This window comes from Leucoraja erinacea, chromosome 28 (genome assembly GCF_028641065.1).
Source record: "Leucoraja erinacea ecotype New England chromosome 28, Leri_hhj_1, whole genome shotgun sequence".
NCBI classification, from domain to species: Eukaryota; Metazoa; Chordata; class Chondrichthyes; order Rajiformes; family Rajidae; genus Leucoraja; species Leucoraja erinaceus.
The window spans coordinates 26,089,038-26,114,839 of NC_073404.1; the positions used below are offsets into that span (position 1 = coordinate 26,089,038).

At 46.6% G+C, this 25,802-nt stretch overlaps 2 protein-coding genes across 2 annotated transcripts in view; one reads left to right on the forward strand and one right to left on the reverse strand.

Annotated features, from left to right (window-relative positions):
* dhrs11a (dehydrogenase/reductase 11a) overlaps positions 1-7,265 on the forward strand; it is a 60,873-nt gene extending 53,608 nt beyond the window's left edge. The window contains exons 5-7 of the mRNA XM_055658073.1: positions 1,546-1,638; positions 3,600-3,665; positions 5,183-7,265. Coding sequence (XP_055514048.1) covers positions 1,546-1,638; positions 3,600-3,665; positions 5,183-5,224 — 201 coding nt within the window. The 3' untranslated portion in view covers positions 5,225-7,265. The remainder of the gene's footprint in view (positions 1-1,545; positions 1,639-3,599; positions 3,666-5,182) is intronic.
* Positions 7,266-8,216: 951 nt separating this feature from the next.
* Positions 8,217-25,802, reverse strand: part of si:ch211-283g2.1 (sodium- and chloride-dependent GABA transporter ine) — an 85,364-nt gene continuing 67,778 nt past the window's right edge. Inside the window, exons 6-13 of the mRNA XM_055658070.1 lie at positions 24,910-25,013; positions 22,361-22,485; positions 21,016-21,128; positions 19,763-19,903; positions 18,474-18,573; positions 16,925-17,025; positions 14,665-14,832; positions 8,217-11,037 (exon numbers count right to left, since the gene is read on the reverse strand). Coding sequence (XP_055514045.1) covers positions 10,891-11,037; positions 14,665-14,832; positions 16,925-17,025; positions 18,474-18,573; positions 19,763-19,903; positions 21,016-21,128; positions 22,361-22,485; positions 24,910-25,013 — 999 coding nt within the window. The 3' untranslated portion in view covers positions 8,217-10,890. The remainder of the gene's footprint in view (positions 11,038-14,664; positions 14,833-16,924; positions 17,026-18,473; positions 18,574-19,762; positions 19,904-21,015; positions 21,129-22,360; positions 22,486-24,909; positions 25,014-25,802) is intronic.

A 25,802-nucleotide genomic window follows, 5' to 3' on the forward strand; every position in this document is an offset into this window, starting at 1 on the left:
CTCCCATCCCCCGGCCCTCGGGCTCCTCGTCCCTTTTTTTTCCTTCCTTCTCCCTGCCACCCCCTATGTCTGAAGAAGGGTTTCGGCCAGAAACGTCACCTATTTCCTTCGCTCCATAGATGCTGCTGCACCCGCTGAGTTTCTCCAGCATTTTTGTGTACTTCGATTTTCCAGCATCTGCAGTTCCTTCTTGAACACTAACTCAGAAGGCCTCTGTTGTGAACTACTATGGTTTGTCACACAAGTGAAATTAGCAGGTACCTCCACCAAAATATTCTTGGGTAATCCGTTAGGTACCAGTTTTGTTCATAGTTGATGCTCTGACTTCCTGAATTAGAGGGCCCTTGTTTAAGTTGCCCAAGTCATGTATCTCAACACTGTGGATGGCTCCATTGTAATTGTGTATTGTATTGTCTTTCCACTGACTGGTTAGCACACCACAAAAGAACCAGGGTCTACAGTTTAAGAATAAAGGGTAGGCCATTTAGGACTGAGATGAGGAAAAACGTTTTCACCCAGAGAATTGTGAATCTATGGAATTTTCTGCCACAGAAGGCAGTGGAAGCCAATTCACTTGATGCTTTCAAGAGAGAATTACATGTAGCTCTGATGGTTAACGGATATGGGGAGAAAGCAGAATCCGGGTACTGAATTTGGATGATCAGCCATGATCATATTGAATGGCGGTGCTGGCTCGAATGGCCTATTCCTGCACCGATTTTCTATGTTTCTAAAAGCTTTTCACTGCACCTCGATGCACATGACAATAAACTAAACTCAAACTCATCTTATGGGTTCAATGTCCAGGGTGACCTTGTCTAATATGGGTACGGTGTATTTTAGCTAAACATAACAGGTGCTATCTCCCTCCATCAATGGACAGAATAGATCCATGGGCATCATGCCACTAACAGAATGGTGGAATAATTGAAGGCCATTTAATTGAGAATTCATTCATTTATTATGTACAGAACATGGTACGTCAGCTGTCTTGATAGTCTTAAAGTCACTGGTATGAAGGGGACTCTTTTCAACCCACAGCATCTCTCATCCTTGCCTGCAAGCCCAATCCTACCAACAATCTCAAAATTATTCATGCCTCCGAACTCTTGGCCATGCAACACAGTCCTATTATCAATCGATTACCAGTATTTGACATTTCATATCGTTTATTTACGCGCCCACAAATTCTTTACATCCAATCTTCATCCGCTCTCCATGAAATACTGTTTAGTTTTGTTTATTGTCACGTGTACCGAGGTGCAGTGAAAAGCTTTTGCTGTGTGCTAACCAGTCAGCAGAAAGACCATGCATGATTACAATCGAGCCATCCTCGGTGTACAGATGTATGATAAGGGAATTCTCATGTTAGTGCAAGGTAAAGCTTATAAAGTCCGATCAAAGACAGTCCGAGGGTCACCGATGAGGTAGATAGTAGTTCAGGACTGCTCCCTAGTTGTGGTAGGATTTTTCAGTTGCCTGATGACAATGTAATGTTCAATGTAATAATTTGGCATTGCTTCTAACATGTGTACTCATTTTCAGAGCATATCACCCGGACTGGTGGAGACCGAGTTTGTATATCGCATGTTTGAGAAGACTTCATTATCAGCCTCCCAAGTATATAGTACGATCAAGGTATGTCGCACGGATATACAAAACGACCAGCAAAATGTGTAAAGATTGAGATGTCGCAGTGACTTGCGTTCCTACACCTCAAGTTTTATTTTATCAAAACAATTAATTCCTCCAGCACTTTGTCTTTGCTCACGATTCCACCATTTGCATTCTCTTATGCTTCTTACGCCAGTTCTCTGGATACTTTCAAGAGAGAGCTAGCCAGATAGGCCTCTTAAAGATAGCGGAGTCAGGGGATATGGGGCGAAGGCAGGAACGGGGTACTGTTTGGGGATGATCAGCCATGAGCACATTGAATGGCTCGAAGGGCTGAATGGCCTACTCCTGCACCTATTGTCTAGCGTCATAATTGTCTTAAAAGAATGAGTGATTAAAATGTGGAGTGGTCACTGGGGTAGACTGATGGAGGTTATAATGTCTTATTCACAAAGTCAGGCAACGTATGGATTGTTTTTGTAGAGGCATGTAGTACATGGGAGGAATGTCGTGTGAAGAAGATACTGAAAAGAAAGAGAAGGATACAAAGAAAGACTGACTTCTCTTGGACCAGCAATAACACTTTGGTGTCTGAGTTAGAAATTTGTAGATTTATAATAAGTGTTGAAGACTTGAATCAGTCTATGCTACAGTGACGGGGGTTCTGATGAGGCATAACAAAAGCTTAAGCAAAGATAGAGCTGGAAAAAACTCTGACAGCGCCACACCTCACAGCGCCAGAGACCCAGGTTCGATCCTGACTATGGGTGCTGTCTGTATGGAGTTTGTACGTTCTCCCCGTGAGTTGTACATTCTCCCCGTTTCCTCTGGGTGCTCCAGTCTCCTCCCACACTCCAAAGATCCAATTGGCTTGGTAAAATTGTAAATTGGCTCCAGTGTGTGCAGGAAAGTGTGAATGTGCGGGGATCGCTGTTCGGCAGGGGCTTGATGGGCCGAAGGGTTGTTTCGGCATTGTATCTCTAAATTAAACTAAACACCACAGATGCTGCAGGATCCACTGACTCTCTCCAGCACTTTGCTTTTTGATCAAGATTTCAGAATCTGCGGTCTCTGGTATCTCAGTTTAAAGTAAAGCTTTGTGCGCTGTTTAGATAATTGTGGAATATGTTGAGACATATTAAGAAGAGGTATTGGTGCATTTTCTTATTCTGCTGAATAATAGTTGACCTTTATATCAGTGGCACCAAATTGAACTGACTGAAGATTTTAGATATTACTTCGCTCCATAGAGGCTGCCTCACCCGCTGAGTTTCTTCGGCATTTTTGTCTACCGAAGATTTGAGATATGCTGTTTGCAAAATGTTATGCTGTGTAAAAAAATGTAGCTGGTACATTTGCTTATTCAATGATTGTCTGTATTCCTAAAGCAACCATTGACCGCTCAGAGAATGTGATAGAGATTTTCTTTATGTGCAATTGTGTACAGTTAATTTGACATGCTTCATAATCGGAAGGAAAAGGTTTGTCGTGTAATTTTATTTTTTCTCTTTCAATAAAAACATGTTATGACAGAATATATTGCGAACAGGCTCAATGAACTTTGGCTGAGATTTGTAGCTGATACTCAAACTCAAAGAGGAACCTAAGTTTAGTTTAATTTAGAGATACAGAGTGGAAACATGCCCTTCGGCCCACCGAGTCCAGTCGACCAGAGATCCCCACACATTGATACTATCCCACACACACTAGGGGCAATTTACCATTTTTTTTTACCACGACTATTAACCTACAAAGCTGTACGTCTTTGGAGCATGAGAGGAAACTGGAGATCCCGGGTAAATCCCACGCAGGTCACAGGGAGAACGTACAAACTCCGTACGGACAGCACCCGTAGTCAGGATCAAACCCGGGTCTCTTGAGCTGTCAGGGATCAACTCTACCGCTGTTCCACCGTGCCACCCGATAAGTCTTTGTGTTTAATTATATTTATTTCCCCCTGGTAAACTCCCGCTGTTTTCCTGCAGGTTCTGGAAGCCAAGGACATCTCCAGTGCTGTGGTATTTGCCCTGGGCGCACCCCCTCATATGAGTGTAAGAGATTGTCATGTCAACTTCATGTGCAGTGTTCTTCCTGTTGTGTTTCCTGCATGTTTCTGTGGACAATCACTGTGGTGGCAATGCATCAAAACCACTCCTGTTTCCTTTTTTAAACAAAACGCCCATGAAATACTTCAGAGACTACCTAGGCTCAAGCCCTCAGAGTCCAATGATGGCAGGACCTTAGTCTGTGGTCCTTCCCCAGAAAGCCTTTGCAATGGCTGCTCCAGACTTCAGTACATCCTGCATGTACTCCAGTATCCTGCATGTACTCCAGCATCCTGCATGTACTCCAGCATCCTGCATGGTGTCTGTTGGCAGCATTCAATACCAGACATCTCGTCGCATTGCAAGGCCAACCAGTGCAGGAAGGAACTGCAGATGCTGGTTTACACCGAAGATAGATGCAAACAGCTGGAGTAACTCAGCAGGACAGGCAGCATCTCTGGAGAGAAGGAATGGGGGGCGTTTCAGTTCGAGACCCTTCTTCAGACTGAGAGTCAGCGGAGAGGGAAACAAGCGATATGACAAAGTCCATAGAACAAATGAATGAAAGGTATGCAAAAGGACAAACAAACCAGAGCCAGCAATGATGATCAAGGAGAGGTGGAGCCACTGCCAGACCCACTAGTATTGGGCAGAACAGAATGTTTCTTTAACTGAGTTAATGATCTTTCAGCAACAATTGGTGTTTATCTTCATGTGTGTCCCTGGGAACAACCCGTAGATCAGAGAGTCCTCTGTTGCAGAACAACTCAAGGCGAACATTGACAGGGGCCCTTGCACCCTTTTTCAGAACTCCTCACCAAGTGCATCGTCTACAAAGAGGTGGCAATCATCTCATCCACCGCGCATACACACTCTTGAGGGCAACTGGTATTGGGAGTGAGACACTGATAAAGGGCCTGTCCCACTGTACGAGGTAATTCAAGAGTTCTTCCGAGTTTCCCCTGATTCAAACTCGGGGAATTACGATAATGGCCATTCGTAGGTACTCGGGGCTCTCGTGGACATTTTCCACAGCGCTGGAAAAACGTCACGAGTTTCTGCATTTCTCGAGTAGCTGCCGTTAGCATTACGAGCCGCTACGGGACATCCATGAGCTCCGACGTATCCGCTACGTACATTCCAAGCACTTACCACGAGTTTGATTTTTTTTAAACTCGGGAGAGCTCTTGAATAACCTCGTACAGTGGGACAGGCCATTAAATGTATAGTAAGCAGATTCTCTCCTTGCCTTTCCCAATCTATGGCAAATAATGTGTACTTGGATTCCAAATCATCTTAAAGTATCATTTCCACAGCTTTATGGGACTATTCTCAGTCTTCAATTTTGATATTTACACCTCATAAATATGTTTCCATGCTATCTGTTTATTCATTGGAATTCTTTGTAAATCCCAGAGAGAGGATTTAATCCAGTTGTAAATGACTCCACCAATTTTGCAGCATAAATTAACGGAAACACACTTCTGCAATGATGAACTGAGAAACCTTTCTTTACTCTCTAGGTCGGAGAAATCATCGTTAGACCAGTGGAGCAAAGAATATGATGACATTCGTTCCAATGAGGGAATAAAGTCTCGCTGATAAGTAGCTGCAATCAAATATGCTGCTGCTTAATGTTTGATCCTTATATTTGACCAATGTTGGTGAACAGCTCAATATTATCCTCTTATATATGTTGCCAGATAGTAGACTTGGACAAACTTAATTGTTATCCATGCTTCAGCTAATTTCTTTATATAGTTGGCTTTATGCAATAGATACCATTTGCAGTTTTCTGGCAAGTTTACTGCTTCCATTCAATCTACGCCAATAAACATCATCTCCCACAATAAGTCAAAAATGACTTGGCTTGGTCTTCATCATCACCAATGTAAGGAAAGGCAGGGAATTCAAAATGCTCGTCGAGAATTTAATTTTCCATCTCATGCAATTTTTCATCGCATGTACTCCAACCAGTTTCCAACAATGCTTTGCTGGAGATTTAAAGGGAAATTCTGATATTTCACAACACGCTCTAGATCTCCCATTGAAAAGTACTCGGTCTGTACTCAGATTACTGCATGCTCAGTGGAAGATGTAACCATGGGAAAATCGGATTGCTTAGTTCGAACATCCGGTTGTGGACGTAGCCCAGACCATCACGCAGATGAGCCTCCCTTCCATGGACCATCCACACTTCAGGCTGCCCCGGCAAGACCAGCGTGAACCCATACCTCCAGATTCAGGAACGGGTGGCGTTTCGGGTCGAGACTCTTCTTCAGACAGATATCAGGGGAGTGGGTGGTGCAGAGATAAAATGTAGTCGGGGACAGTAAGACTGTTTCACTCTGTACAGCCCACTCCCCAGACATCAGTCTGAAGAAGGGTCTCCACCCGAAAGGTCACCCATTCCTTCTCTCCAGAGATGCTGCCTGGCCCGCTGAATTACTCCAGCATTTTGTGTCTATCTTCGATTTAAACCAGCACTTGCAGTTTCTTTCCTACACCTCCAGATTCAGGGGCAGTTTCTCTCCAGCTGTTATCAGGCAACTGAACCTTCCACTCAACAGCTGGAGTGCTGTCCTGACCTACCATCTACCTCATTGGAGACCTTTAAACTATCTTTAGTCAGACATTACTGGACTTTATCTTGCACTAAGTGTTATACCCTGTACCTGTGGCCAGCTTGATCATAATCACATACAGTCTTTTCATTGATGGGATAGCAGGCAACAAAATAGCTTTTCACTATACCTCGGTACATGTGACAATAATATACTCAACTAAAAAAACTAACTAAACCTATGGGTGGGCTAGTGTTGACTGTAAGGCATGTGAGTTTGGGAGCAAGCAACATTATTCCCCCCCCCCCCACCCCCCTTATGCCACAGATGACTGGCCACCAAGGGCATCGGCCCTTTTCAGAGCTTCCATCTTCTTTCACCCAGAGAGTTGTGAATCTGTGGAATTCTCGGCCAATTCCCTGGATATTTTCAAGAGAGAGTTTGATTTAGCTCTTAGGACTCGAGGGATATGGGGGGAAAAAAGCAGGAACAGGGTACTGATTTTAGATGATCAGCCATTATCATATTGAACGGCGGTACTGGCTCGAAGGGCTGAATGGCCTACGCCTGCACCTATTTTTCCATGTTTCTATGCTTTTTCTATGTTTCTTGAATCCTGTACAAAAAGGGATTGAACCCATTACAACTGAGATTGTTTCCTGCAGTATTTACCCTGGTTTCAGTTCATCTATTCAGATGGTAACTATGCCAATGCTGTTACACTTTTGTTTTTAATCAATTTTGTGATCTATTTGGGACCCTATTTAGCTCTGGCTTTAAAAACATTCTATTGTCTAGCAATCAATCTCGGGGCTGGGTGGGTAGCTTTTACCTTTATATTATAACAAAGTAAAGATTTTTAAATGATAATGCTTGCTAATCAAACTGGTGTGTGATGAATTATCGAATTATGCATTGCTTCATTAAACAAAGAATATAAACGTGTTTTAATTATTTGCACTGATGGCCTTTAATGGTTTGTTTGTGAATTTAGCAGAATTGTTCATTTCTGGTCTTGATGTCGACAACATTGTACTGATTCAGTGGAAGTTTTTAGTTCCTATAATTTTGAATCATTTTACTAAACCACCTGGAATTGGGATCATTTTTACAGCCAAACAAAATACCTTCTTGATCCATCTCTGCACTGAAGCTGCTTGAGTGGAGCAGAACAGTGGCGTAGAGGGTAGAGCCTCTGCCTCGCAGTGCCTGAGACACCGGTTCGATCCTGACCTCAGGTGCTGTCCGTGTGGAGTTTGCACGCTCTCCCTGTGACCGCGTGGGTTTCCTCCGGGTGCTCCAGGTTCCTCCCAGATCCCAAAGACGTGCCGTTGCGTAGGTTAATTAGCCCCTAAAAAAATTCCCCTGGTGTGTAGGAAGTGGGATAACATAGAACTCACGTGAACGGATGATCAATGGTCAGCATGAACTTAGTGTGCAGAAAGGCCTGTCTCCATCAATCTATCAAAGTTCAGCAGCAAGGTGGAGCTGCTGCCTTACAGCGCTTGCAGCACTAGAGACCCTGGTTCGATCCCGACTACGGGCACTGTCTGTCAGGAGTTTGTACGTCCTCCCCGAGACTGCGTGGGTTTTCTCCAAGATCTTCGGTTTCATCATCGCACGCTCCGAAGACGTACAGGTTTGTAGGTCAATTAACTTGGTATAAATGTTAAAAAACTATTGTCCCAAGTATGTATAGGATAGCGTTAATGTGCGGGGATCGCTAGTTGGTCCAGACTCGGTGGTCCGAAGGGCCTGTTTCCGCGCTGCATCTCTGAACTAAACTAAACTAAACATAACAATTTGAAGAAGGGTCTCGACCCGAAACGTCACCCATTCCTTCTCTCCAGAGATGCTGCCTGTCCTGCTGAGTTACTCCAGCTTTTTGTGTCTATCTTCTGTTTAAACCAGCACCTGCAGTTCCTTCCTTTACTTAACAATTTGATGGTTGTGAGGTGTCTGTGGTTTAGTTTGTCACTTGCCCCCCCCCCCCCCCCCCCCCATCAAGAACTGCCTGCGGACGCCAGTTCACATCCATTCACATACTTGAGCATGCCTGGCTGAGTTTGTTTGCCGAGCTGTGAGTTGGCAGCTCTATGCACATGCAGACACGTCAACCTGACCTCTCGCTCTTTCTCTTCCAAAACAGTGAAAGGCCGAGACATGTGTAGATGTGGATAGGATATTGCAAGAGGGAGGGTCTAGGATCAGATTTCCTAGCCTCAGAATAAAAGGATGTACCTTTAAAAAGGAGAGAGGAGGAACTTCTTTAGTCAGAGTGTGGTGAATCTGTGGAATTCATTGCCACAGAGTCTGTGGAGGCCAAGCTAATGGATATTTTGAAGGCAGAGATAGATAGATTCTTGAATAGGACGGGTGTCAGGGATCATGGGGAGAAGGCAGGAGAATGGGGTTGCGAGGGAGAGATAGATCAGCCATGATTGAATGGCGGAGTAGACTTGATGAGCCGAATGGCCAAATTCTACTCCTAAAACGTATGAACTTATGCCTCAAGAATATTGGGGATTCTGTGTGTCCACCCTCATGAAGTCTGCAAAAAATAATAATAATTAAGAATCGAATAAGAAACCGGCCAAAAATGTTTGGCACATGGAAGATGCCTGCAGTAGACTTTAGTGTTATCTTAGGCACCAGTTCTGTGCCAGTACAACCCAGCAGCTGATGGAAAGATTCTCCACAGCTGCCTGTTAATCTGTTCAACCAGCCTGAAAGCCTCAAAACAATCTAAATTTAACTGGATCTGAGCAAAACAAAAAAACAATAGTTGCTCAGCATGTTTTAGCTTTTCTAAGAATTGCTGCAAAATTCCATCTTATATTCTACCACTCAGTGTTTTTCTCTCTATTATTAATCAGGTGCTGCATGTTGTTTTGTACAATTTCCATCAACAGTACGATGCCCCTAGTTTAGTTTAGTTTAGAGGTACAGCGCGGAAACCGGCCCTTCCACCCACCGAGTCCGCGCCGACCAGCGATCACCCGAACATTAACATTACCCTACACGTTAGGGACCATTAGTGTCTGGGCCTGGGTGTCATGGTACACCAGTCATTGAAGGTAGGCATGCAGGTGCAGCAGGCAGTAAAGAAAGCAAATGGCATGTTAGCTTTCATTGCAAAAGGATTTGAGTATAGGAGCAGAGTGGTTCTACTGCAGTTGTACAGGGTCTTGGTGAGACCACACCTGGAGTATTGCGTACAGTTTTGGTCTCCAAATCTGAGGAAGGACATTATTGCCATAGAGGGAGTGCAGAGACGGTTCACCAGACTGATTCCTGGGATGTCAGGACTGTCTTATGAAGAAAGACTGGATAGACTTGGTTTATACTCTCTAGAATTTAGGAGATTGAGAGGGGATCTTATAGAAACTTACAAAATTCTTAAGGGGTTGGACAGGCTAGATGCAGGAAGATTGTTCCCGATGTTAGGGAAGTCCAGGACCAGGGGTCACAGCTTAAGGATAAGGGGGAAATCCTTTAAAACCGAGATGAGAAGAACTTTTTTCACACAGAGAGTGGTGAATCTCTGGAACTCTCTGCCACAGAGGGTAGTTGAGGCCAGTTCATTGGCTATATTTAAGAGGGAGTTAGATGTGGCCCTTGTGGCTAAGGGGATTAGGGGGTATGGAGAGAAGGCAGGTACGGGATACTGAGTTGGATGATCAGCCATGATCATATTGAATGGCGGTGCAGGCTCGAAGGGCCGAATGGCCTACTCCTGCACCTAATTTCTATGTTTCTATGTTTCTATTATTTATTTACAATTTTTTTAACTGAAGCCAATTAACCCACAATCCTACAAACTAAATACGGTGGTGCAGCGGTAGAGTTACTACCTTCCAGCGCCAGAGACCTGGGTTCCATCCTGACTATGGGTGCTGTCTGTATGGAATTTATACCTTCTCCCCGTGACCTGCGTGGGTTTTCTGTCTCTGAGATCTTCGATTTTGTCCCACACTCCAAAGGCGTACAGGTTTGTAGGTTAATTTACCTGGTATAAATGTCAATTGTCCCTTGTGTGTGTAGGATAATGTGAACCTTGCTGTAAAACAGCCAAAATGTCTGGACAAAAAACAAAGAGCATGTCAGGCAGCATCTGTGGAGGGAACGGATAGATGACGTTTCGGGGCCGGGACCTTTCTTCATCAGACTGATGGAGTAGGGAGGAGAAGGCCGGAGAAGTGAGTCAGAGGCAAGGCAAAGCCCGGCACGTGATAAGGAGATGTGTAGGAAGGAACTGCAGGGGTTGGTTAAAATTGCAGATAGACACAAAATGCTGGGGTAACTCAGCAGGTCAGGCAGCATCTCTGGAGAAAAGGGAAAGGTGACGTTTTGGGTCGAGATCTTTCTTCAGACGAAGAGTCAGGGGAAGGAGAAATGAGAGTTATAGACGGTGATGTAGAGAGATAGAGAATGAAAGCCTGTGAGCGCATTCCCTCGTACACAGCCCGTGCTGGTTGGATGTGTCCCAAGGCCGGGAACTCGCATTTCTCTCTGTAGGCTTCGCTGATTTCCTATCCCCCTGGGCCCCATGTTCATAAGATCATAATAGATAGGAGCAGAATGAGACCATTCAGCCCATCATGTCTACGCCATTCAATCTGTAGGCAACCCAAAGGGGTGACGTTGCTCCCAAACTGGCTCCGACATTAAACAAAGGTGCTCCGCAATATTTCGGCCTGCAGCAGTGGCGACATCCCCCTCGGAGGAACAGCCGGCGAGGTGTCCAGGGCGGCAGCTTCTGTTGGTTTGGACACGTGGATAGGAACCACTGGAGTGATCGCTTTCCTCAACCTCTGAAACAGAGACAAGGTGAAAGGTCAGCACCATGACAACGGGCCTTTAAGGCCAAGGTAAGACTGTACCCTTAAGGACTCGGGCAGCACGGTGGCGTAGCGGTTGAGTTGCTGCTTTACAGCGCCAGAGACCCGGGTTCGATCCTGTCCATGGGTGCTTGTCTGTACATTCTCCCCCTGACCTGCGTGGGTTTTCTCCGAGATCTTCGGTTTCCTCCCACACTCCAAAGCCGTACAGGTTCGTAGATTAATTGGCCTGATCAATGTAAAAAAAAATAGTCCCTAGTGTGTGTAGGAGAGTGTTAATGTGTGGCAATCGCTGGTCTGCACAGACCCGGTGGGCCGAAGGGTCTGTTTCCCTGCTGTATCTCTAAACTAAACTAACTCAAGGGTGTTTCATTTTCATATACACTAACAATGGAAGATGAAATTCATACGTGCAGCAGCTTAATGGGTCTGTAAGCACAATACACAATGTATAATGACAAAAAATTCATAATGTATAATCACAAAAAAGTAATAACCACAATAGTTGTGAAAAATCCATAACCCGTTGTGCGTTGTGCGTTGTGCACCCAAAGGAACATTAAAAGGCCTGTCCCACTTGGGCGCCATTTGCGCGTCACGCAGGTGGCGTGCGAAGATTTTGGGAATCCCAAAATCCTGGGGCACCGCGCGTCACTGCCTACACCACCTCGCCTCACCACGTGGCATGCGCGTGTAATGCACGCCATGCGCGCATCACGGGCGCATCTCGACACGCGCGTCGTGAGTCGTGACATGTAAATAATGTCGCATAAATGAAGGAATAAATGTCCTCAATTCAAAATGGAACCATTTTGCCGAACACTCGGCTAAAATACAGTAAAAGTTCGGACAAAACCTGAAGACTGAAAAGCTATCTTGGCATCTCATATTTCGATTGGGCAGCTCGGCTTACAATCCACCGGTATGAATATTGACTTCTCTAACTTCAACTAACCCTTGCTTTCCCTCTCTCTCCGTCCCTCCCCCACCCTGGTTCTCCGACTGGTTTGATGCCTCGTTGCCAACTTCCCCTCAGCCAACAATGATCCAGTCCACATTTTCCATGAGCTTTGTCCCCTTTGATCTCTCGTTTGCACACCTTACCCTTCCTTACCTCTATGTCTCCCTCTCACCCTGACTCAGTCTGAAGACGGGTCTCGACCCAAACCGTCGCCCATTCCAGAGATGCTGTCTGATCCGCTGTTGCTCTGGCATTTTGTGCCTATTTTCTGTGACAATATGTTCAAGAAGGAACTGCAGATGCTGGAAGATTGAAGGTACACAAAATTGCTGGAGAAACTCAGCGGGTGCAGCAGCATCTATGGAGCGATGGAAATAGGCGACGTTTCGGGCCGAAACCCTGGGGTTTCGGCCCGAAACGTCGCCTATTTCCTTCGCTCCATAGATGCTGCTGCACCCGCTGAGTTTCTGTGACATTATGGTGCTGTCCTGATTTGATCATGAGACTGACTCTTGACTCTCTTCATCACAACTCTCTTCACAACTATTCTCATTCACTTCCTTGTATCTTCAGTCCTTATTTGCATCATTAAGACAATCGAAATAAAACACGTTAAGTTTTTTAATTCCTACTATAAAATAGAATGTATTTAATGAAGGAAAAATTCTTCAGCCCATCTAGACTCTGACTGCAGTGGTGTGCTGCCACCTAGTGGCCTTCTCTGTTAGAAACCTCCCCACCCCATCAAGCTCTTGAGAGAGGAGAATTCTTCTTTATACATTTTTAGTTTAGTTTAGAGATACAGCGCAGAGACAGGCCCTTCAGCCCACCGGGTCCATGCCGACCAGCGATCACCGCACTATCCAACACCCACTAGGGACAATTTTTCATTCCCCAAGCCAATTAGTCAAGTCAAGTCAAGTTTATTTGTCACATACACATACGAGATGTGCAGATGTACGAATTAACCTACAAACTTGTACGTCTTTGGAGTGTGGGAGGAAACGGAAGAATCTTGGAGAAAACCCACGCAGCTCATGGGCAGAACGTACAAACTCCATACAGACAGCACCCGTAGTCGGGATCGAACCCGGGTCTCCGGCGCTGCATTCGCTGTAAAGCAGCAACTCTACCGCTGCGCACATTTGGTGAGCTGACGTTCACATAACTCTCAATTTTCAAATGATGGATGTCCCAATCACAGACCTTCTGAGCACCCACGTGAAATAGAGGAGAGGCAATCTCATTTTCATGAGTCAATAAGTTCTCGGAGCAGAGTTAGGCCACTCGGCCCAATCAAGTCTACCCCACCATTCAATCATAGCTGATCTATCTTATCCTCTCAACTCCACTGTCCTGCTTTCTCCCCATAACCCATGACACCCATACTAATCAAGAATCTGTCAATCACTGTCTTAAAAATATTCATTGGCCTCCACAGTCTTTGTGGCAAAGAATTCCACAGATTCACCACCCTCTGAGGAAGGATGGACTGGTGTTGGAGAGGGTCCAGAGGAGGTTAACGCGGATGATCCCAGGAATGATTGGTTTAACATATGATGATCATTTGACGGCTCTGGGCCTGTAGTCATAGGAGTTTAGAAGGATGAGGGAGGACCTCATTGAAACTTACTGAATATTAAAAGGCCTGGATAGAGTGGGTGTGGAGAGGATGTTTCGTGTGTGTACGGTGGTTCACTGATGGGCTGAAGGGCCTGTTTCCATGCTGTATCTTTATTCTAAACTAAAACATTCAAAGACTCTGCTCTGACCACCCTTTGGGAGAGTCTCGGAGTAGAGGTCGTAGCCTCAGAAGAAAAGGACGTTCCTACAAAATCATGAGAGGAATAGATCGGGTAGATGCACAGACTTGCCCAGAGTTGGGGAATCGAGGACCAGAGGACATGGGTTCAAGGTGAAGGGGAAAGGATTTAGTAGGAATCTGAGGGGTAACTTTTTCACACAGTGGGTGGTGGGTGTATGGAACAAGCTGCCGGAGGAGGTAGTTGAGGCAGGGACTATCCCATCGTTTAAGAAGCAGTTAGACAGATACATGGATAGGACAGGTTTGGAGGGATATGGACCAAACGCAGGCAGGTGGGACTAGTATAGCTGGGGCATATTGGCCAGTGTGGGCAAGTTGGGCTGAAGGGCCTGTTTCCACACTGTATCATTATGACTTTATGACTCCTTTAAAAAGATGCGGAGGAATGACTAGTCAGAGGGTGGTGAATCTGTGGAATATATCGCCACAGACGGCTGTAGATGCCATCATTGGGTATTTTTAAGGCGCAGATTGAGATTCTCGATTTGTGCGGGTGCCATGTGTTATAGGGAGAAGGTAGGAGAATGGGGTTGAGAGGGAAAGGCAATTCCGCCACGATTCATTGGCGAAGTAGACTTGATGGGCCGAATGGCCTCATTCTGCCGATCTGAAATTCCTCCTCATCTCCATTCTGCAGGTTGGTCATGTAATTCCTAAGGTTGGGCCCTCAGTCCTGGACACCCCCACCCCCCCACACCCCCCCCCCCCCCCCCCCCCCCCCCAACAGTGGAAACACCCTCTCCGAGTCCACTTGGTCCAGACCCTTCATTGTGTCGACAGGGAGCTCTTGACACATTGGAACAAAGGAACTCACCTTGAGGAAGGGGCCTTTCAAAGTGAGGAGTGTGTGCAACGCCCCGCCAGGGATCCAAACCAGTGAAGCCAGGGCAATGACCCAACCCAGGCCCTGAGCCCACGCCGGGTATTTGTAGCTGCCGTAACGTACCGGCTCAAAGTCGAGGACCACGAACACACACAGCGTCTGAAGAGGAATAAACAGGAATTGAAAATGGTCCAAATTCACGCTGCCTTCTGCCAACAGTTCTGGGAGGTGGGTGGGCGGGCGGGGGAGAAATAACTATGAATGGATGTATTGTAGTGTCAGGGGATCTTGGCAGCAGTTTTACCGAAATGCAGAAACCACTGAATCAAATTGCCAGAATCAAAATGATTGCTACCCGTCAGATGGGCTCGTCAGAGATTCAGCAAGGGACAGAGCAGTGCTTACATGCAATGCACAATTAGTAACTGCACAGCCAAGTACAAGCCATTAATCCCTCTCGCTGCCTTTGAAGAAGGCTGGGACTTTTACTATTAAATGTACATAAAATGATTCAATTGAGTGACACGGTGAGCGTGGAGTGAATTTAAACACTTTAGTTAAAAGGGAAGCTTTAATGAGTTATAACAGGAGAAAGCACGGGAAATGTTCAGCCTGACACACTCAGTCTCTCGCAAGTCCTTATGCCGCAGGAGGCCATTTGGCCCATCAAATCCATGCTGACTCTTGGAGTCAGTCCCATAATCACATAATCCCTGAAGAAGGGTCTCGACCCGAAACGCCACCCATTCCTTCTCTCCAGAGATGCTGCCTGTCCCGCTGAGTTACTCCAGCTTTTTCTGTCTATCTTCGGTTTAAACAGCATCCGCAGTTTCCATCTTGCACATAATTACTTTAGTTTAGTTTAGAGATACAGCGCGGGAACAGGCCCTTCGGCCCATCGAGTCCACATCGACCAGTGATCACCCTAGTTCTATCCTACACACACCAGGAACATTTTACAGAAGCCAATTAACCTACAAACCTGCACGTCTTTGGAGTGTGGGGGGAAACCGGAGCACCCGGAGAAAACCCACGTGAGCACAGGGCGAATGTGCAAACTCCGTACGGGCCAGCACCTGCAGTCAGGATTGAACCTGGGTCTGTGGTGCTGTGAGGCAGCAACTCTACTGCTGCGCCACTGTGCCGCCCCAGATCTCGGTTTCCAGAGTTGCTGTATGTCCTCACATGATCATATTGCATGGCGGTGCAGGCTCGAAGGGCCGAATGGCCTACTCCTGCACCTATTGTCTATGTTTATATGTTTCTCACCACTTCAACCTTTACTGTTTCAGATATCCAGTGTCGTTAATTTTATTTTTATTTTCATTTACTGCATTAAGTTATAGAGTCACAGAGTGGTATCGCACCCAACTGGGCCATTCGGCCCACCACACCCATGGCAACCATTTTGCCCATCACTAGCTGTTTGTTAAAACTAGTCGCAAGCACACCAGGCAAAGCACAAAGTGGCGGTGGGACTCAGAGGGTCAGGCAGCATCTGTGGAGGGAATGGACAGGCACCGTTTAGTTTAGAGGAGAGACAACTGATATTTTTAAGTCTCCAGGGTAGACGCCATGTAATGCAGGATGAGGTTTATCGACGTGACCAGTCAAATTTGACATGTGGATGGGAAACGTGACTATCTCTCATTGGCAAAGCACAAAGTGCTGCAGGAAAATCAGCAGGTCGGGCAGCATCTGTGGAGGGAATGGACAGACTCAGGACCCTTCCGTTGTTTCCGATGTTGGGGAAGTCCAGGACAAGGGGTCACAGCTTAAGGATAAGGGGGAAATCCTTTAAAACCGAGATGAGGAGAACTTTTTTCACACAGAGAGTGGTGAATCTCTGGAACTCTCTGCCACAGAGGGTAGTTGAGGCCAGTTCATTGGCTATATTTAAGAGGGAGTTAGATGTGGTCCTTGTGGCCAAGGGGATCAGAGGGTATGGAGAAAAGGCAGGTACGGGATACTGAGTTGGATGATCAGCCATGATCATATTAAATGGCGGTGCAGGCTCGAAGGGCCGAATGGCCTACTCCTGCACCTAATTTCTATGTTTCTATGTTTCTATGTTTCTTCCTCACACTGACCCGAAACGTCACCTCCACACAGAAGCTGCCTGACCCACTGAGTCACTCCCTCCGGCACTTTGTCTTTTGCTCAAGATTCCAGCATCTGCAGGAACAAGCATCCCCGGGGGCATGTTGTCTGCATTTTAATGTAGAGCCTTGAGGAGGTAATGCAAACCTACGAGTATTAGCACGGGAGAGAGGACCTGCCAGGACACACGCAGGTAAATGTTCGGTGGCTTCCCCTGCATCTCGGTGATGTTCTGTGACAACCGAGAGACACCTTCAAAAACATGAAACCATCTTTTGTAAAATCACACTGCAACTTCCATGGGTAATAACTTAGCTAATGCTGGGGGATGAGGGGGTTAAATCAAAAGGACCTGTTTAAAAAAAAAAAACCTCTCCCACAGCCTACTGTCTCCGCCTCTTCCTTTCTTCTTCCCGCCCCCCCCCCCCCCCCCCCCCCCCCACCTCCACATCAGTCTGAAGAAGGGTCTCGACCAAACGTCACCTATTCCCTTCGCTCCATAGATGCTGCCTCACCCGCTGAGTTTCTCCAGCATTTTTGTCTACCTTCTATTCTAGTGGTGGTCAGCTTGAAATACATTGAATATACACCATATACAGCATATATTACATACAACACAGCAAAAGGCACTTTGGCCCGTAATTTCTGTGTCAAACATGATGCCAAGTTGAACTAATAGCCTCAGCCTGTGCATGATCCATATCCCTACATTCCATGCATATCCATGTGCCTCTATAACAGCTTCACAAATGGCCTCCTCCACATTAACGCTTTATCAATCTGTACCAGCAATATTTTTTTAGACAAGAGGCGCCTGTAGATACGATTAATAAACATGTGTCACGTTGGCCGGAAAATGTTGAACTTTGTAGAGGGAGCTGGTTCACTGCAGCAGCGGCTGCTGCCGTTGCACAAAGCACTGGGAGAAACGGTATGTGACATTTTAACAAGTGTTTGAGAGACCGTAACCACTTGTGACCTGTAGCCACAGGAACCGGCTCTCTCGGCTCAAAATGTTTGTGACGAACATGATGCCAAGTTAAACTGATCTCATCTGCCTGTACATGATGCACATCCTGCTATTTCCTGTACTTCCGTGTGCCTGCCTGAAAGCCTCTTAAACTCCACTATGGTCTGTCCCACGAGCATGCGACTCCATGCAGCAAGCGCGACCTAACGTGGTCGCTTGAGCCGTACAGCCTTGCGGGGCCGTATGGAGTTGTGCGGAGCTGGTCCCGACATCGCGCGGGGTTCTGAAAAACTGACCGTGTTCAAAAATTCCGCGCGGCAACGGCCTGCCGGCCCGCAGCCGCCTCGATGCCGTACGCACCGCTTCGAAGGGCGTGCGCAGCGTCTCGACGCCGTACGTTACGCGCGAACTTCCCGCGGACTTCACTCGAACTTCACGTCACTCACTCGACCTCCGCGCGGCCCCCGCTTCCGGTTTGGTCGCGCTCGCCGCATGCAGGTCACATACTCGTGGGGCAGGCCCTTTAACCTCCTCTGCACCCTCTCCAAAGTCTTCACATCCTTTCTATAAATGGGGCGACCAGAACATTGTTCTCCACGACTTGATCGGGTTTGCAATGAGAGGTTTCATACCGACCCCTTGTACCCAGCTTAGTATTATACATTTGATACCAAACCTCTTGATCGAATCTACGTTGCGCTGTTGTCAATAAGACACAGAGTGTACGTACCGTAAAAACAACAAACCGCAATCACCTCGCAAAAGGTCAGGAAGACGATGGATACTTGTGCGGTGTAGTGATCCAGTAGCTGGAAGACGTATATCCCGCCCTAGAAACAAACATGATGTTAGGTTGATGTTTAAGGCACAATGTTAACGACTGAACAACCGATGCAAGTATGCGGGTGATCAGCCACAGCTGACAGAGCAGCCACAAGAAGGGGCTGTCCCACTTGGGCGACCTAATTGGCGAGTTTAGTAGAGTTTGAAAAAAAAAATGACATGTTGAAGACCTCTTTCAACTATGTTGAAGACTAGCTACGACTACCTTCGACTACCCTCGATTACCTACGACTAACATGCCGACCTACTACGATTAAACCTACGAGTAAAAAAAGTATCGATTTTTTCCATGGCGACCTTTTTTTGCACGTGGGCATTTTTTTAACATATTGAAAAAAACGCCGTGACCTTGATGAGGCCTCGAGTACACTCTCGAGCATGAAGGAGAGTTATGAAGACCTCCTACGACCTCGTGTCGACCATGCTGCGAGTATGAGTCGAGGGCAAACTCGCCTGAACTCGCAGATTAGGTCGCCACAGTGGGACAGGCCCTTAAGGAGCAGAGGAAGACTGTTAAACCCAAACGAAAATCCTTAATAGACAAGCCTTTATCCCTCTGTTCAATGAAGCATATGACTTTTAGGCTTTATGACCCTTCGGCCCACTGAGTCCGCGCCGACCAGCGATCCCCGTACACTAGCACTATCCTACACGCTAGGGACAGGTTACAAGGTTTACCAAAGCCAATTAACCTACAAACCTGCACGTCTTTGGAGTGTGGGCGGAAAGAGGAGCTCCTGGAGAAAACCTACGCGGTCACGAGGAGAACGTACAAACTCCGTACAGACGGCACTCCTAGTCAGGATCGAACCCAGGTCTCTGGCGCTGAAAGACAGCAAACTCTTCAGAATCTGAAGAATGGTCTTGATCCCCAACATCACCCATTCCTTCTATCCAAAGATGCTGCCTGTTCCGCTGAGTTACTCCAGCATTTTGTATCTATCTTCAGTGTAAACTAGCATCTGCGGTTCCTTCCTACACATTCAGAAAAGGTATAGCCACGGAGAAACGTCCTACACATTTCAATCATAATGACGCATATTGACTAAGACTATATGGATAAAAATAAGTTCCCTTGGGGTTTGACCCAACAGATGCTGGGATCTGGTCCAACCCTGTTCCCTGGAGATTAACCCCATCAATGGATCTGACTGCGCGCTGATGAGGACGATTTACCTGGGTCACGTTTGGGATTCCTAACAGGAAGGCCACGACACTCACGGCCAGAACCACAAACTCTTTCCTCTTCAGATATTTCAACAGATGATCATTGTTGGCATCCATTAGACTCGTCACCATCACCTCAACCATGGCAAACTGCGCAATGTGAAGAGAATAAACATATCATTTTATTAAGACAAAATGTTTAAGAAGAAACTGCAGATGCTGGAAAAATTGCAGGTAGACAAATATTGCTGGATAAACACCTCATATTTTGCTTACAACACAGATAATCCTCCGTCATTTTCGCCACCTCCAACGTGATCCCACCACTGGCCACATCTTCCCATCTCCTCCCCTGTCGGCTTTCCGCAGAGACCGCTCCCTCCGTAACTCCCTGGTCAATTCGTCCCTTCCCACCCAAACCACCCCCTCTCCTGGCACTTTCCCTTGCAACCGCAGGAAATGCTACACTTGTCGCTTTACCTCCCCCCTTGACTCCATCCAAGGACCCAAGCAGTCTTTCCAGGTGCATCAGAGGTTCACCTGCACCTCCTCCAACCTCATCTATTGCATCCGCTGTTCTAGGTGTCAACTGCTCTACAAGGGTGAGACCAGGCGTAGGCTTGTTGATCTCTTCGCCCAACATCTCGGCTCAGTTCGCAATAACCAATTGACCTCCCGGTGGCCCAGCACTTCAACTCCCCCTCCCATTCCGAATCTGACCTTTCTGTCCTGGGCTCCTCCATGGCCAGAGTGAGGACTACCGTAAATTGGAGGAGCAGCACCTCATATTTTCGTTAGGGTAGTTTACACCCCAGAGGTATGAATATTGACGTCTCCAATTTCAGGTAGTCCCTTCTTTCTCCCTCCTTCCCCTCCCCCTTCCCAGCTCTCCCACATAGCCCACTGCCTCCGCCTCTTACTTTCTTTTTTCCGCCCCCCCCCCCCTCGACATCAGTCTGAAGAAGGGTCTCGACCCGAAACGACGCCTACTTTTCTCCGTAGATGCTGCCTCACCCGCTGAGTTTCTCCAGCATTTTTTGTCTACTTCTGATTTTATTAATATACTTTAAATGTAGTCCTTGGCTTCAGAGTTTTCGTTTCAGAGATACAGTGTGGAAACAGACCCTTCGGCCCACCACGCCCACCATCACCCATACACCGGGCCTATGCTATCCCACGTTTGCGTCCGACCCACTAGTGTAGTGTTGTCTCTATCCAACCGTGACTGAGTGAAGGTGGTAGCGTTTAACGGTGAGTCTTACCTGACTATCTAGTCCCAGGAACAGCAGCATAACAAAAAACAGGACCGCCCACAGTGGAGAAACTGGCATCGTAACAAAGGCTTCAGGGTAAATCACGAATACTAATCCCGGGCCTGAATGAGTAAAGAGAACCAGTAGACAAGTTACCGACTGCAGTGTCGAGAAATCATCACATGTTCAGCACAAGAAAAATATATCTCAGAAAAGTGGAGTTCCTTATTGCAATATATTTTCCTGTTTCCCCCCCCCCACCAATCCCTCTCCTTTTCCAGTTTGGGAGATGAGTTTAGTTTATTGTCACGAGTTGCGCTGAACAAAGCTTTTGTCGCATGCTAACCAGTCGGCGGAAAGACAATACATGATTACAATCGAGCCGCCCACAGTGTACGGATACACGATAAAGGGAATAATGTGAATAACGTTTAGTGCAAGATAAAGTCCAGTAAAGTCCGATCAAAGATAGTCCGAGGGTCACCAATGAGGTTGATAGTAGTTGGAGCTTTGTGAGATGGCGCTGGCCTTTGCTGTTCAGTCACATAGCAGCCTGGAGCACATTGTGGAGGGCTTGAGGATGCGACGGGGTGGGTTAACTCATCGGGGTCAGGCAGTATCTCTGGAGAACGTGGACAGGTCTTGATTAGTGTAAGAATGAACCGCAGATGCTGGTTTAAACCGAAAATGGGCAGAAAAAGTTGGAGTAACTCAGCGGGACAGACAGCATCTCTGGAGAGAAGGAATGGGCGATGTTTCGGGTCTGAAGAAGAGTTTCGACCTGAAACATCACCCATTCCTTCTGTCCAGAGATGCTGTCTGTCCCGCAGTTTTTTGTGTCTATCTTGGGTCTTGATTAGAACGGGTGTCAAGGGTTATGGGGAGAAGGCAGGAAAATGGGATTAGCAGAGATCAGCCAACATTGAATGGCGGAGTAGACTCGATGGGCCAAATGGCCTAATTCTACTCCAATAACTTGTGACGTTTCGGGTCGGGACCCTTCTAGTCCATATTGGGCAGTGAACTGAGGCAGGAACCTTGGCCTCTCTGAGCCCGATGTGCAGAGATTTTTTGCCTCATTGTGTTAGCCGAGTCCACATAGATAAAAAACAAGGTATAAATGTCATCATTCTTGGTTCACTGAGTTCATTGAGGGATTTTGCCAGTACCTCTCCGCTGCAAAACTACCCGTGTGAACCATATCCATGCACCATGTGCCATGCTTATAATTAAGACAGTTGAAAATATTAGCAATTGGGAAATATTTTTTGTGTAATCAACTAGCCCCATGCCCTCTGTTGAAAGCATGTCAGTCTAATTCAAGTCTCTCAAGAGCCTTTCCACTCTCACTCACCATCCACGGCAATTTTCTCAATCGGGACATTGATCATTTGGGACATGTATCCAAAAGCAGAGAAGATGACAAATCCAGAAAGTATACTTGTAGCTGTATTCGTCAATGAGATGGCTAATGTATTACTGCAAGCAAATTGAAACATAATTACCAATTGCCGATATATACAGTCGTGGACAATATCTTAATCAATAGTTTGAGGTTTGCAAACACAAATGTATCTCATTCATTGTAATCATCTCTGGGGTTAAATTCTAATTGCAAGGAACAGTGTCTGGAGAATGTTTATCATCTGGGTATGTCTGTTGCCTGGAGAATCTCCGATGTTCAGGCAGCACCCATTACACAGTTCATCCAATGCTCCGGGATCATAAATTGCTTGAGGAATGTCCATTGTTTAACGTATGTCTACTGAGTGGGAAGTGTCTATTGCTCAGCAAACTACCATTGCTTAGAGGACAACCATTTCAGACATCCACAGATCAAAGACACACCATTGCTCGGGGAACACCAATTGCTCAACGAGTGTCCTTTTTGCTCAAGGGATGTCTCTTCCTTGGAAAGTTTCTGTTAGCTCAGAGAGTGTGTACTGCTCAGTGAGTGGCCATTGCCTTGTGAATGCCAATGGTTCAGGGAGCAGTGGTCAGGGAATGTACATTGGTCAGAATATGTCCATGGTAAAGGTTTGTCTCTTGGTCAGGGTATGTATGCTCATTGTTCTGGTTATGTCCATTAAGATCATAAGGTCATAAATGATAGGAGTAGAATTAGGCCATTCGGCCCAGCAAGTCTACTCCACCATTCAATCATGGCTGATCCATCTCTCCCTCCTAACCCCATTCTCCTGCCTTCTCCCCATAACCTCTGACACCTGTACTAATCAAGAATCATTGTTCAGGGTATGTCCCCTTGGTCAGAGTATGTTCCTTTGTTTGGGTATGTCCACTGCCAGAGAGTTGAAAGGATGTTCCTTTAGAAAGCAGAAAAGGATGAATGTCTTTAGTGAGAGGGTGGTGAATGTGTGGAATTCTTTGCCACAGAAGGCTGTGGAGATCAAGTCAATGGATATTTTTAAGGCGGAGGTTGACAGATTCTTGATTAGTAATGGTGTCGGGGGTTATGGGGAGAAGGCCGAAGAGGGAGAGATAGATCAGTCATGATTGAATTGCGGACAGGACTTGATGGGCCTAATGGCACGATTCTGCTCCTATAACGTGAACTTATGAATAGCCATTGCTCAGCACACAACTGAGACAACATCACTGCTTACTGCTTCAGGTGAGACCCACCTGTACAGTTTTAGCCTTCTCAACATTAGAAAGACAGAGAAAAGAAGAAGAAAAAGTCACCAGATTGATTCCCGGGGGTGTGGCTTGTTTCAAGAAGAGAGGTGGAGTAAATAGTCTCTATTCTCTGACCTTTATAACCATATAACAATTACAGCACGGAAACAGGCCATCTCGACCCTTCTAGTCCGTGCCGAACACATAATCTCCCCTAGTCCCATATACCTGCGCTCAGACCATAACCCTCCATTCCCTTCCCGTCCATATAACTATCCAATTCATTTTTAAATGATAAAAACAAACCTGCCTCCACCACCTTCACTGGAAGCTCATTCCACACAGCTACCACTCTCTGAGTAAAGAAGTTCCCCCTCATGTTACCCCTAAACTTCAGTCCCTTAATTCTCATGTCATGTCCCCTTGTTTGAATCTTCCCTACTCTCAGTGGGAAAAGCTTTTCCACGTCAACTCTGTGAACCCACGTCAACACTAGGACCTTTGGATGGAGACGTGGTGTAAACGGCAGGTTGATTTATTGTCAAGGAACTGACGGACTTAAACCAGGAGCCCAGTGGAGTGTAACTATTCCAAGAGTCTTTGCCGACTGGTTGAACAGCAATTGCTGCAAATCCAGGACATAATTAACCCCTCGACTCTCTCCTTGCACGGCAGTCGTCCTCAAACCACAGCCACCCTCCCCACCCCACCCCACCTCCCCTCCCCTACACCCCCCCCCCCCCCCTACATCCCCATCCCACATTCCCCCCCCCCCCCCCCCCCCCCACCACCACCAGCCCCCGACAGGCCCCACCTGAAGCTGTCCCCCTCCCCTGGCTACAGCCTGAAGCCGTCCCTGTCCCCCAGCTATAGAACGCTCCCGCCGTTGTGTTGGGGGAATGGGTGAGTGGTGGAATATTGTGTTGGGGAATGTGTTGCGTTGGGGGACCAGGCCTCCGTGTGACTGGGACCCAACAGGTGCCACTTAGTCTAGTAAAATAGAAAATGTTAGAAACAGCCAGCAGGTCAGGTGGCATCTGTGGAGAGAGAAACAGTCGACGTTTCTGGTTGGTGACCGATGTGATAAAAGGTCTTTGACCTCATACATCGCCTTCGTATTTCTTCCCGCGCCACAGAAACCACCTGAGTATTTCCAGCCCTTTCAGTTATATTTTAGCTCATCAGCTATGTTGGCTGAATGGTGTTGTCTGCAGTTGGTGACACCCAGTGCGATTATAAAGACAAGGCGAGAAAAGATGAAAATACTTAAGAATTTTGTGGTTGGACTTGTTGTAACTCGCCATGGCAATCAATGAGCCAAAGCCAATGCCCAAGGAGTTGAAGACTTGAACAGCAGCATAAACCCACACCTGTGAAGGAAACACAGGTGTGTTACAACATTAACTTACACAATTCTTAAGGGGTTGGACAGGCTAGATGCAGGAAGATTGTTCCCGATGTTGGGGAAGTCCAGAACAAGGGGGTCACAGTTTAAGGATAAGGGGGAAATCTTTTAGGACCGAGATGAGAAAAACATTTTTCACACAGAGAGTGGTGAATCTGTGGAATTCTCTGCCACAGAGGGTATTTGAGGCCAGTTCATTGGCTATATTTAAGAGGGCGTTAGATGTGGCCCTTGTGGCTAAAGGGATCAGAGGGTATGGAGAGAAGGCAGGTACCGGATACTGAGTTGGATGATCAGCCATGATCATATTGAATGGCGGTGCAGGCTCGAAGGGCAGAATGGCCTACTCCTGCACCTAATTTCTATGTTTCTATGTTTCTATGTTAACACAGTCTTAGACTAAGAACCAGAGTGATTGGCAGCATCTGTGGTGCAGGGAGTATTGGGAGAGTTGCTGCATGTTCTGAGTGATGTAGCTCAGTTTAGTTTAGTTTCGAGATCTGAAATAAAAACAGAAAATGCCCAGAGGGTTGGGCAGCATCAGTGGAAAGAGAAACATTTCAAGTCCAATACCCTTTATCAGAATGTTCTACTGATATTGGCGATGGTCGAATACTTAGCACAAGTGCTCCATGTTAGATCACCTGGAGATTAACCTCAAAGGAAACCACAACTCCATCACTCAATACCTCCATAAGCAGAGTGGCGCAGCGGTAGAGTTGCAGCCTTACAGCGCCAGAGACCCGGGTTCGAT